Source organism: Rana temporaria, chromosome 8 (assembly GCF_905171775.1).
Source record: "Rana temporaria chromosome 8, aRanTem1.1, whole genome shotgun sequence".
In the NCBI taxonomy this organism is placed as follows: Eukaryota; Metazoa; Chordata; class Amphibia; order Anura; family Ranidae; genus Rana; species Rana temporaria.
Window position 1 is genome coordinate 125,213,070 of NC_053496.1, and position 13,715 is coordinate 125,226,784.

Sequence of the window (13,715 nt, forward strand, 5' to 3'; positions counted from 1 at the left end):
TATTTACAAATCTGTTGTGCACTGTAAATAATGTAGTTATTTTGTAAATAGGTACTGAAGTGGGACATTGGAAAAATAAACACACAGAAGCTTCCCAACTTGAAGGGAACCATCTCTCTACAGTCAGGGGCCCCAAAACCAGAAGACAACCCCAGTTTAAACATCAACTTTAAGATACAACAGCTTGCAATCTCAGGTAAGTTCCATTTAAATCGTTTCTGAAAATGTTTTTGTTGTTGTGGATTTTTGGACACGTAGACTTTATAATCCAAGGTAAAATGTGTGCGATTAGGTGGCGTGAAGGAGTACAGTTTTGGGTCTCTGTGATAGCCCCCTGAACACTTCTATACACACATTTCTAGCAAAATTTTCCACAACTCTGCACCATACTAGAGATGACTCCCGATTATCGTAGGTTATGCCAATTTTTATTAGTCATATAGTAATATTATTTACAAATGATCCGTAGACTTGTTCCATATTTTAGACAGTCTCCTGGTATCTCCAAGGATTTCCCTATCTTGGGCATGATTGCCTGTGATGATATGTAAAGCCTTTAAAATTTTATCAGGCAGGTACAACGTATAAAACAGCCCGCCACATCAGTTTTGGGCTGAAAACGTTGAAGTCTCCCTTTTGCACCTCCATATATTTTTGTTTTCAATTTGATTTTAATGCATTCTTGACCCATTTAGATGGACAGACCTGTTTAACCACTTGCCGACCCCTGCACGGCGATATACATTGGCAGAATGGCAGCGATGGGCAAATGGACGTACCTGTACATCCCCTTTAAGAAGCCATGCGCACTCGCACTGAGGCCGAACGGGGAGATGCCTATATAATTAAGGCATTTCCCTGTTCTGCCTAGTGACAGGACAGTGATCACTGTCGTCGCTTGTAGCCCAGCCCCCCATAGTTAGAATTACTCACTTAACCACTAAAGGTAAGGAAGGGGTTAACAGCTTCCCTGCCAGTGTCATTTACACAGTAATCAGTGCATTTTTATAGCACTGATCCCTGTATAAAATTACAATGGTGCCAAAATAGCATCAAGTGTCCGCCCTGGTGTTGCGGTCACCTGGTGTTGCCACCATTACTAGTAAAATAAATAAAAATTATTAATAAAAATATCACCTATTTTGTAAACTTTGTGCAAACCAATCAATATACGTTTATTGCGATTATTTATTTTTTTAACAAAAATATGTAGAATCCATATCGACCTAAACTGAGGAAACTTTACATTTTTGGGGGATAGATATTATAGTGGATAGTAAAAAAAAAAAAATTTTTTTTCAAAATCGTCACTCTCCTTTTTGTTTATAGCGCAAAAAATAATAAATCATGGAGGTGATGAAATACCACCAAAAGAAAGTTCCATTTGTGGGGGGGGGGGGGGGGGGAATGAAAATTTTGTTTGGGCGCAATTGTTAGTAAAAGTGACGCAGTGCCAAATCGTAAAAAGTTCCCTGGTCAGGAAGGGGGTAAATTCTTCCGGGACTGAAGTGACCTGAAAATAGTACCTATTACCCATGCTGTTAGGTGTTTCACTATATGTGAAATACTCCTACATTGGAGTACAATCAGTACACTTAAAGGGGTTGTAAAGGTAATATTTTTCCTAAATAGCTTCCTTTACCTTAGTGCAGTCCTCCTTCTCTTACCTCATCCTTCGATTTTGCTTTTAAATGTCCTTATTTCTTCTGAGAAATGCTCACTTCCTGTTCTTCTGTCTAACTCCACACAGTATGCAAGGCTTTCTCCCTGGTGTGGAGTGTCACGCTCGTCCCCTCCCTTGGACTACAGGACGCTCTCTACGTTGCAGATAAAAGGAGCTGTGTGTTAGTGGGTGTCCTGACTCTCCTGTAGTCCAAGGGGGGGGGGCGAGCACGACACTCCACACCAGGGAGAAAGCATTGCATTACTGTGTGGAGTTACAGACAGAAGAACAGGAAGTGAGGATTTCTCAGAAGAAATAAGGACATTTAAAAGCAAAATCGAAGGATGAGGCAAGTGAAGGAGGACTGCACTAAGGTAAAGGAAGCTATTTAGGAAAAAAATAAAATAAAAATTGTACCTTTACAACATCATCCGTATGCGTTTTAGTTTGCCGATTTGCGTGGAATACTACTTTCATTACCTTGGCATTCAGCAAATATCAGAATTCTCTAGCTAAATGTACATGTTATTTACTTTACAGGGCTCAAGGTGAACCGCTTGGACATGTATGGGGAGAGATACAAGCCTTTCAAAGGCGTGAAGTATCTGACCAAAGCAGGAAAGTTCCAGGTGCGCACATAACACGTACGCCTCACGGCCTTTACCTATGAGCTTGCCTTGAAGTTTGGACGTACTCCTCACCATCTTTCCAGACATTTTCTTGTGTGCCCAGGAAAAATCTCTATAGTAAATGACAAGGCTGTGGAAGGTGTCAGCGTTAGAACTGCCAAAAGTAATAATGAAATAGAAAAAGGGAACACTATGGACTTTATTTAATTGACCACGTTTACGTTTGATTCCTATTGGTGTGTGGATTACCACGAATAATGTTATGACTTGTCAAGGTGGCCAGTGCATTTACTCTGGGATTGTCCTTTATGCTGCTCTATTCTGGGGGGTAAACACAATATTACATCTATAATGTTTTAGTTACCCCAAGTCGTCAAATGCAGCTTGATGACGGGCTCCATAAACGACAAAGGAAAAGCATTATTCACCAAGTACATGTCTCCACTAAATCCTGATCTGACCCAAGTAACCAGAACACTGTAGTTCCGATGTCCTCCAATTTAGGTGGAATGCTAGTTCTTCCTTATGGTAAACCTTTAAAAATTGAGTATTCTGTGTTTGGTGCCACAACCTATTGTAAGTGCGGACCACAATGCCCTTCAGTACCACGTGTCTTGGTTATTCCTGCCTTCCTTATGACCAAAATAAAATGCCTTAACCCTTTCACTGACAGAGGCTCTGACTGTCGACAGACCTTCCAGTGTAAGGAAATGTTCACCAGTGCCATTAGCAACATAGCTGGTATAGCAAACTTGTTATTTTCAGAAAATTTTATTTTTATTTAAGAAGTGATGTGTCAATATAACCGGAGCCATCGTGTTTATATGAGGGCTTATGTAGCAAAGGAAAAGGAAAAATGTGAATCTGCGCTACAGAATATTTAAAAATAAGGTATATAATATAATAAGTGTGAGGGGCTGCCCCTGCAGAAAAATCCCCACAGAATGGAGAAAAAAGTGTGAAATATGGGAAGCAGGTGGTGGCGCCAACCTTAAGTGTAGATTAAATATCAAAAAATAATGAATGTTGTATGGGTGGTATAATAAAGCCAAAACAAAAACAAAAACAAAAACAACAAAATTGTTGCGTGGTGATCCAAATAACAAACTGTTCAAAAAACTATTCAAGAAACAAAAAACTCAAAAAGTGTTCAAGTGCTGAAAAATCATTCCATCTCTGCTTCATGCAAAATTGAGTGAATCAATAAATATAAATGTAAAAATATAAATATAGTGCAGTGTGCTTTCAACAAACAGTTTCCATACTGTCAGTAAAAGAGTCTTTATGCAAAAAATCATGCAAAAATAAATAAATAAAATATTAAAAGTGCTGTGTGCTTCTTCCACGTGAGAGCAACGTAGGTATAAATCTTCTGTGCAAAAAAACCGTGCTCGCTCCCTATGGTCCCGCACTCACCAGATACTTGAACCCCTACAGGGGTAACAGGCGTTCACAGTATAAATACTGACAGATCCCTGGATCTTCCCAGAATCTAAAATTCCACCGCTCAGAAGAGGAGGAGACAAATGGATTGCCCAATAGTGTGATATCGTTTTTAAAAAGGAACAATTTTTATTCACATTATACAGGGTACTCACAATTTGGTAGAAAGGTTAATACACATAACATAAAAACGTGCTGTAGCTTAGAGTAGCGTCTGCTCTACCGGTTTCGTCGATCTGACGTCATCTGGAGCGCGCCTCTAAGCCCCAGCACTACCTTATTTATATGGGACGTTTATGTCTGAAACGTCCGCCATGTTGTAGTTTTTGAGGACCGAAGTCCAGCCACTAGAGGCCCTATAGTTTAAAAAACCGCATCCGCCATGTTGTAGATTATGGCAGACAGAAGTCCACCTAATAGAGATCTTATGGGATTTTCTGGTGTTAGACTGGGCTTGCAAATGCATCTGTTGTGGTTTTGTGAAGACCGGAGTCCTGAGCTGAAATTACTCTATGTATTTAGGAAAAAGACATCGAGCGTGTCTCCCTATTATGTAAATAAAACAAAACAAAAGACACATTCGCCATGTTGTGGTTTTTTGGAGACCGGAGTCCTGTTTAAAAATTACTCTGTATATTAAAACAAACGGAATGAAACGAATCTCCCTTGTTATATTAATGAAAATACTATGCGTTGGTAAACAGAATGGTATTTTGGTGCAAATATTTGAATCGTAAAAGCAAGTGTTTTTCAGACATAAAGTGCTACAATGAAGATTACATGATTATATAGGTCATTGCTATTAGAGCTTGAGAGTTGCATATTAGACCTTAAATAATATAAGTTAAAAACATATGTAAATATTAATATAAAAATATATAAATATATATATAAAAAGTATATAAATATATATATAAAAAAGAAGAATAGGATATCTTTAATAGTATATATGTATATTGGAAGTGGAGAGGCTATAAAAAGCAGTTAAAATGTATTGAAGATATAAATGGAGATATAAGTGAAAATGGTAAGTATTGTAATGTGTCAGCTCACATTTCCAATGACATTAAAATAATTGTTAAAAATTGGTTAAAAAGCAGTTCAAATCTACGTCAATGTTCATACCTGCCGGCTGGAGGGTATCTAATGTATAGATCCATCGGGTTTCATTTTGGGATACTTTTTTAGTTTTATCCTCACCCCTCCAGTGTTCTTTTATTTTATCTATCCCATAAAATGTCATACACCCAGGGTCTTTGTTGTGATAATCCCTGAAGTGTCTGGACACACTGTGTTTGTGGAAACCCTTTTTTATGTTGGCAATATGCTCTCTTATTCTAATATGTAATTCTCTTGTCGTTCTGCCCACATATTGCTTGTGGCAGGGGCATTCTAAAACATACGTTACATGTGTACTGTTACAAGTAATGAGTTCTCTTATTTTGTGTAAGGAACCATTTGTTGTTGAGGAGAACTCTGTTTTTTTCTTGTTAGTTTTTTTACTAACACGACATGGTAAACATTTTCCACATTTGTGGAAACCTTTCAAGTTTTTAAAAATTTGAATTTGTTTGGGAGGGTCTATTGCGTTGTGGACTAGTCTATTTCTGAGGTTAGGGGCTCTTCGGTATATAAAACTCGGTTTGTTTGGTAACAGATTTTTTAGACTTTTATCTGATTGTAGAATAGGCCAGTGTTGTTTAAAAATTCTTTCAATGTCCTTGTGCTGTATGTTATAACCTGTTAGGAACGCTGTATCCATAAATTTCTTCTTTTTCTTGTTGTATGTGCCTGTTATGATGTTACTTCTGTTCATTCTCATGACTTTCGTTTTCAAAATTTCTAGCTCTTTTCTTTTATAGCCTTTTTCAACAAATTTGTTAATAATTTGTGTGGCCTGTATTTCAAAGTCAGCACTGTTACTACAGTTTCTAAACAGTCTCATCAGTTGTCCCTTGGGGATATTTTGAATCCATTGCTTATGATGACAACTGTTTACAGGGATATAGCTGTTCCTGTCGGTTTTTTTTGAAAAAAGTTCTAGTGTGAATTCTATTGTCCATTTTAAATAATTGTAGATCTAGATAGTCTATCGATTCTGTATTCCAGGTCCCCGAGAACGTAATGCCATAGATGTTGTTGTTGATTTCGTCAAAAAACATCTGTAATTCCATTTCTGTGCCTCCCCATACAATTAAAATATCATCTATATATCTTCTATAGAATTTCAATGGTGGTCTCGTTATTCCTTGTATTTGTTCCGCCTCCCAGTGATTCAAAAAGATATTGGCTACACTGGGGGCGTACTTAGCCCCCATGGCCACCCCTTTTGTTTGGACGTAATAGCGTTCCTAACAGGTTATAACATACAGCACAAGGACATTGAAAGAATTTTTAAACAACACTGGCCTATTCTACAATCAGATAAAAGTCTAAAAAATCTGTTACCAAACAAACCGAGTTTTATATACCGAAGAGCCCCTAACCTCAGAAATAGACTAGTCCACAACGCAATAGACCCTCCCAAACAAATTCAAATTTTTAAAAACTTGAAAGGTTTCCACAAATGTGGAAAATGTTTACCATGTCGTGTTAGTAAAAAAACTAACAAGAAAAAAACAGAGTTCTCCTCAACAACAAATGGTTCCTTACACAAAATAAGAGAACTCATTACTTGTAACAGTACACATGTAACGTATGTTTTAGAATGCCCCTGCCACAAGCAATATGTGGGCAGAACGACAAGAGAATTACATATTAGAATAAGAGAGCATATTGCCAACATAAAAAAGGGTTTCCACAAACACAGTGTGTCCAGACACTTCAGGGATTATCACAACAAAGACCCTGGGTGTATGACATTTTATGGGATAGATAAAATAAAAGAACACTGGAGGGGTGAGGATAAAACTAAAAAAGTATCCCAAAATGAAACCCGATGGATCTATACATTAGATACCCTCCAGCCGGCAGGTATGAACATTGACGTAGATTTGAACTGCTTTTTAACCAATTTTTAACAATTATTTTAATGTCATTGGAAATGTGAGCTGACACATTACAATACTTACCATTTTCACTTATATCTCCATTTATATCTTCAATACATTTTAACTGCTTTTTATAGCCTCTCCACTTCCAATATACATATATACTATTAAAGATATCCTATTCTTCTTTTTTATATATATATTTATATACTTTTTATATATATATTTATATATTTTTATATTAATATTTACATATGTTTTTAACTTATATTATTTAAGGTCTAATATGCAACTCTCAAGCTCTAATAGCAATGACCTATATAATCATGTAATCTTCATTGTAGCACTTTATGTCTGAAAAACACTTGCTTTTACGATTCAAATATTTGCACCAAAATACCATTCTGTTTACCAACGCATAGTATTTTCATTAATATAACAAGGGAGATTCGTTTCATTCCGTTTGTTTTAATATACAGAGTAATTTTTAAACAGGACTCCGGTCTCCAAAAAACCACAACATGGCGAATGTGTCTTTTGTTTTGTTTTATTTACATAATAGGGAGACACGCTCGATGTCTTTTTCCTAAATACATAGAGTAATTTCAGCTCAGGACTCCGGTCTTCACAAAACCACAACAGATGCATTTGCAAGCCCAGTCTAACACCAGAAAATCCCATAAGATCTCTATTAGGTGGACTTCTGTCTGCCATAATCTACAACATGGCGGATGCGGTTTTTTAAACTATAGGGCCTCTAGTGGCTGGACTTCGGTCCTCAAAAACTACAACATGGCGGACGTTTCAGACATAAACGTCCCATATAAATAAGGTAGTGCTGGGGCTTAGAGGCGCGCTCCAGATGACGTCAGATCGACGAAACCGGTAGAGCAGACGCTACTCTAAGCTACAGCACGTTTTTATGTTATGTGTATTAACCTTTCTACCAAATTGTGAGTACCCTGTATAATGTGAATAAAAATTGTTCCTTTTTAAAAACGATATCACACTATTGGGCAATCCATTTGTCTCCTCCTCTTCTGAGCGGTGGAATTTTAGATTCTGGGAAGATCCAGGGATCTGTCAGTATTTATACTGTGAACGCCTGTTACCCCTGTAGGGGTTCAAGTATCTGGTGAGTGCGGGACCATAGGGAGCGAGCACGGTTTTTTTGCACAGAAGATTTATACCTACGTTGCTCTCACGTGGAAGAAGCACACAGCACTTTTAATATTTTATTTATTTATTTATTTTTGCATGATTTTTTGCATAAAGACTCTTTTACTGACAGTATGGAAACTGTTTGTTGAAAGCACACTGCACTATATTTATATTTTTACTTTTATATTTATATTTATATTTATATTTATTGATTCACTCAATTTTGCATGAAGCAGAGATGGAATGATTTTTCAGCACTTGAACACTTTTTGAGTTTTTTGTTTCTTGAATAGTTTTTTGAACAGTTTGTTATTTGGATCACCACGCAACAATTTTGTTGTTTTTGTTTTTGTTTTGGCTTTATTATACCACCCATACAACATTCATTATTTTTTGATATTTAATCTACACTTATGTAGCAAAGCTTTATGTCTATGTAAAAGTAGATATAAAGAGCCAAAATGTAATAACTTTTCATCACTGTTTGGAAAATAAATTGTACATGTTTCTGTATAAAATAAAAATATCTGCCCATCTTGTAAGTGTACTGCTGTCCTTGACTGTATGCTAGCGTTTTATGACCTGAATATTAGTCTAAAAGCCATTATTTCTTTAAGCTACTTGCATATTGAGGGCCAGTTCACACCACAAATAAGCCCTCCAGATTTATCCGAATGCTTTTCTGCATGCACTTTACTACGTTTTTGATTAGTTTCCCGATTTATTTTTTCCTTCACTGTACTGCTGTATTCCAGTACAGTTCGGTGCAGGGAAAAAAAAAAGCACAATGTACTGTGTTGGTGTGAACTATGCCATTAGAACCCATATTGCCTACTCAATGCCAAGGGGGGGAAAAAAAGAAAATCCCACTGCATGTTGTGTGAGCTGGCCCTAAGGCTTCTTTTCTACCCAAAATCTGATAAAAGTGAGAGGTAGCTGATCACTAACACCCTCTATGCCCCACTGGTTACAAGTAATCTCTATAGAGGGCAGTGCAGCAGGAGCGGGTATTGGATTATCAGTGGAGGAATCTTGGCAATCAGACAAGATTTCTAGAGGGAACGAAAAATTGTTTGGACAGCCACACTCCAAGAAAAACTTATTTTGTTGCCTTTATTTGTAAAATAGGATACAAGCCACAGCAAGAAAATAGGACACGCAGCTGACGAGTTTTGTACTTAGTCATAGCTATGACTAAGTACAAAACTCAGCTATGACTAAGTACAAAACTCGTCAGCTGTGTGTCCTATTTTCTTGCTGTGGCTTGTATCCTATTTTACAAATAAAGGCAACAAAATAAGTTTCTTCGAGTGCAGGCTATCCAAACAATTTTTCGTTCCTTGCTACACGCATCGCCAGCACCTTTGGTCTCTGAGAGGAGGTTAATCACCAAGCAGACTCACCTGGAGCGGTTACTTCCTTTCCCTATAAGATTTCTAGAGGAAAACCAAAATGCATTAGAGGGGGTAGCTAGATGTACAGACATTCACCCTCTGTACAGACCCTGCGGAGAGGTAGGTTTGTTGTGTTTCAAACATATTTGGTTTATATGGGGGGGGGGGGGGGGCGGGCGGGCAGGTTCTTAAATCTCAAAAGAACATTTCTAATGTTTCCAAAATGCATGCAAAATATTAAACAAAAAAAAAAGACAATGAAATGCAAGTCTGAAGTATATAAATCGTTTATTGGTTTGTACTGACAGGAACAAAGCTGAATCAGAGCTTCAGTGTAAAGATACATTTGCTCTAATTTATCCCAGGAAACAGTGCAGGTCGAATGTTACTTAACCCTTCTCCTCTGTAAAGGGCCCCCTAATCAACAAGAAGTTGACTAAAATCCTATGAGAAAGACTCTGCCTTTGCTAGTTTCAGTCATATATAACTGCAAACAGTTGGAAAGTTTAACATAATTGCTCTACAAACAAAAAAATAGACGTCTTTGGTTTTAACCAATACTAGATCTGTGTGTTAAAAGGCATTATGGCATTCAAATACATTAATCTCATTTCCCACAATATAAACCAAAACTGTACACCAAGGCAAATCAGGCAGTGGCGTAACCCCCAGCCTTCTAGTGTGTACATGCTTGGACATTCATTGGAATTGACCAGATACCTCCAGCCAACACTTGGTGAGAAATGAAGCTAGTAATATGCACACCCTCTAAAGATGCGAGATGGAAGAGCGGGATGTAGGCAATTTACTCTGAAGAATTCCACTACACATTCACCTGCATCAACCTCTGTGACAGCAAGTGGGAAGCTGGAATTTATTCCAACCAAACTATCAAAGGTAATTGCCTTGTTTGAGTTACACTTGATGCTATGACGAGAGCGAACTGGCAAGCATTAATAGTATAAAGGCAAAGCTACTGCCACAGGCCTCTGGTTTATTAAGATATGATATTATTCACATCCCCAAGGTTCAAGTTTGTGTAGGCTTATCTCCGTGAATGGCACCAGGTTTGATCTTCATATCTCGAGGTCACATACACAAATCTAATCCTCTCATGCATTCTGAAAAACCAGCAACACTACAAACACCACTGCTGCTGGATCACACAAAGTGCTGCTATTATACATTCATCAGTTATGACACATTGCTCTTCTAGTCTGAAGGACACTTCATTAACATATATGCTACAATGACCAGTCACAGTCCTCTGCATAGATTGGGAAAAGGAGATACAATATGGACCCTACAGGATGGACATATCAAAGTAAAAGAGTATGGACGAGAGTTTAGTGTTTTACATTTCTGTGCTCAGAAGAATATGATGGGTGTTCAGGCTAAGGTGTGACAAAGCAGAAAGGAACAGATAAGGTTGTGCCATCTGGTGTATTGTACTGAACTCTCCGTTAATCTGCAGTAAGGATGTGCAGAAGTCAGTCTAAAGGCCATTAATACAATAGAAAAAAAAAATAGTGAGTTAAGCAACGTACTGATGGAGGAGCCAAATTATTGTTAGACAAAAGAAACAATAAAAATGGCCGTCTAACGATCTGGAGGCTCACTTAGAAAGCAAATTCATCATCGGTTTCCTTTCGTTTACACAGTATTAGTGTGCTTTGTACAATAGGGAAAGGTGGCTACATTCCATCCCAAGATGGAGAAGTTACTGGTACCATGGGGTTTTCCGTGCCCAACGAAGCGTGATTCCAGCATCTGTCCGGATCTTGATTGATGCAGCTTCAGCTTCCCTTACAGTCTCCTTTACTGACTGCATCAGGTTCTGTGCATTATGGACAAGCATTTCTGTTGCCTGAATTTGCAAAAACAGAAAATGTACAGGTATTGATAAGAGTGAATAACACAAGCAGGGGTCTAGTACTGTCTAAGGCTAGGTTCACATCAATGCAAGTGCGTTTGAGTCCCATTTGCTGCTGCATTATGAGTTTTCTCATGCACATTTTTAATGTGTTTGGGATGTGCAACTGTTGCTAGGAGAAGTCTGTTGTCATGCAGGAACACACCAAAAATGCAAATACATGCATTTGATGAGATTCCCTTGGAATAAAAAGATCCAAAAATGTACCATGCTAAAAAAAAAACTGGTGGAAACTACATACATGTGAGCGTGACCAATAGGAACTAATGTTAAAAGGACTGTGGTGTGTTTCTGAAACTGCATAGGTTTGAACCTAGTCTAAGTGTTAATAGCTTCTTTATTATAAGTGTATGAACCTATAAGCCAAGTTGTCTGGCATACATGACTTTCTACACAAGACTCACCTATTATGGCACACAGGAAGTCTTTAACCCCCCCTCCTACCAGCGCACCTCAGTTTTTTCTAGTGATATCTTTTCTTCAGCTCTGCCAATGTAAAGACAGACCCGTGTTTTCTAAAAAATGATTTTCACTTAAAACATTTATTCAATCAGGACTCTTCTCCACTCCAACCAGCAGCTGTCTGGCACAATTATTCTGTTAGGCTTTTGAACTACCATACCTGAACCCCAAGTGGACTGAATGTGATGTTTGGGAGTTGGGTTTTGTATTGGGGGGGGGGGGGGGGGGGGGCCTTCTCAGACCTGATCAGGTCTAGCAAAGTTAACCAACACACAGCATTTTCCAGAGCAAGCAGCACCGCCCTGTCAATGAAGACCCACTCAGTGAGTAGGCCAGAAGAACTGGTACCCTCAATTGTTGGTCACTGGGTGCCATTTTCAGTTAGTTTGCCATGGAAAGCAGTTAAGTGTTGTGGTACTGAGTACCAGCATCATTCAATCACTGGCATATAGGCACATGCTCTTACCCACCCTGTATCTGGAAGGCATGTTCTTCCTGTTGCAAAGAACCACCCTCAGAACACTGACCCCCCCCACACACTGACCACCACATGACTGATTCTAGACAGCAACTTCCTCCAACTCAATTTCTACTAATAGATGGGAACTTATTCCAGTGTGCCAACATCAGTGGGCACACTGCAAGAATGTTGTCTTTTGCTGCCGTTCTAATATTTTTACATTCCTATTTGGCTCAGTTGGGTGTAGCTTGTTTCTTTGCCTTTCTGGGCAAGTCAAGCTGGACTTATTCACTCAAATTACTGTTCCTGCTGCAGTCACTATGGTCATCTCTGGCCCCATTCCACCCTATCAGCTGTCCAAGTTTTGAGTGCTTTCCCCTGAGCATAACATTTTATTTACCACCACGTAATCACAACAGGTCTGAACCTAGACACAGGTGGGGTCAGTCCTGTTCTGAGTGCCTCCAGTCCACGGTCTACTTAGGCCTCATGTACACTCCTGCTGGTAATGAACGTTTAGGAGCAGTTAGGCATTATTTTTAACTGCTCTTGAACTCTCCTCTATGTGTTCTTATCAGTACATGTACACATGGTCGTTTCTAGGCAGTTGAGTTTAGAGGCTTTTCTGGCACCCAAGAAAATGCGTTTAGAGGCATGGTAACTTGCGTTTAGCAGCGTTTCGTTTAGACCAGGGGTCTCCAAACTGCGGCCCGAGGGCCGGATGTGGCCCTTTGCTAGCCTTCATCCGGGCCTTGGGGCAGTATTGCTTCCAATGATATGAGGCACTATTCCTCCCAATGGCACCAACAATGGGGCATTATTTATTAGACTAATAGAAATGATGGAGCACTATTCCTCCTCCTCCTACTGGCCACCAACACTGGGGCCATGTTTATTCTCACTGATGCTCGGCATTTCCTACCCGATCCGGCCCCTCTGAAGTCTGAAAGACCGTAAACTGGCCCTTTGCTTGAAAAGTATGGAGACCCCTGGTTTTAGACGTTTTTATTTTTAACCCCCCAAAAAAACTTTTTTTCAAATGCTTCTAGACGCAAATGCAGCAGTTTTTTTGTTCAGGAGAGGTTGAACAACGTCCCGTGTACATGAAGCCTAATCGTATCTTTGCACCTGTCTTTATCCTGATAAATTCATTTTCCCTAAGCACTTGCTGGCCTTGTATCTGGAGTCGATTTAAAAGTGGTTGAAAATCATACTAAAAAAGGATTTCTGATTTCTTCAAGTTTTTGTCTGTATTTTACCTGCTCCGATTCTTCATCGCTGATGTTGGTCCTTCCCAGCATAGTGGCCTTGACAGTACTCAGAATCTTGAGCTGGGTGCTGATAGTTGGGATCCTTTCACATACCTGTAATGCAAATTCATGGATAAGTGGCCAGTTTAAATATTTTCACTTTTTTAAACCACTCTAAATTATTTTCCGATTAGCTGCATACAGAGTTATTAACATACTTACAGGCTGAAAGTTGCATATACTGAAATACGTTTGAGAAGAGCATCTGATTGGTTAACATCCTCACAACACTAAGGTCACGCCACAAGCAATTTAAAGAGAAGCTCCAGG

The 13,715-nt window shown here is 38.7% G+C and overlaps 2 protein-coding genes across 5 annotated transcripts in view; one reads left to right on the forward strand and one right to left on the reverse strand.

Moving 5' to 3' along the window:
• AP3M1 (adaptor related protein complex 3 subunit mu 1) overlaps positions 1–2,902 on the forward strand; it is a 79,155-nt gene extending 76,253 nt beyond the window's left edge. Inside the window, exons 8-9 of the mRNA XM_040320661.1 lie at positions 52–196; positions 2,204–2,902. Coding sequence (XP_040176595.1) covers positions 52–196; positions 2,204–2,304 — 246 coding nt within the window. The 3' untranslated portion in view covers positions 2,305–2,902. The remainder of the gene's footprint in view (positions 1–51; positions 197–2,203) is intronic.
• A 6,649-nt stretch (positions 2,903–9,551) lies between these two features.
• Positions 9,552–13,715, reverse strand: part of VCL (vinculin) — a 103,171-nt gene continuing 99,007 nt past the window's right edge. For all 4 annotated transcript variants that reach the window (XM_040320667.1, XM_040320666.1, XM_040320669.1 and 1 more), the window contains 2 exons: positions 13,395–13,499; positions 9,552–11,147 (listed from right to left, as the gene is read on the reverse strand). In XM_040320667.1, the coding sequence (XP_040176601.1) occupies positions 11,001–11,147; positions 13,395–13,499 (252 nt within the window). In that variant the 3' untranslated portion in view covers positions 9,552–11,000. The remainder of the gene's footprint in view (positions 11,148–13,394; positions 13,500–13,715) is intronic.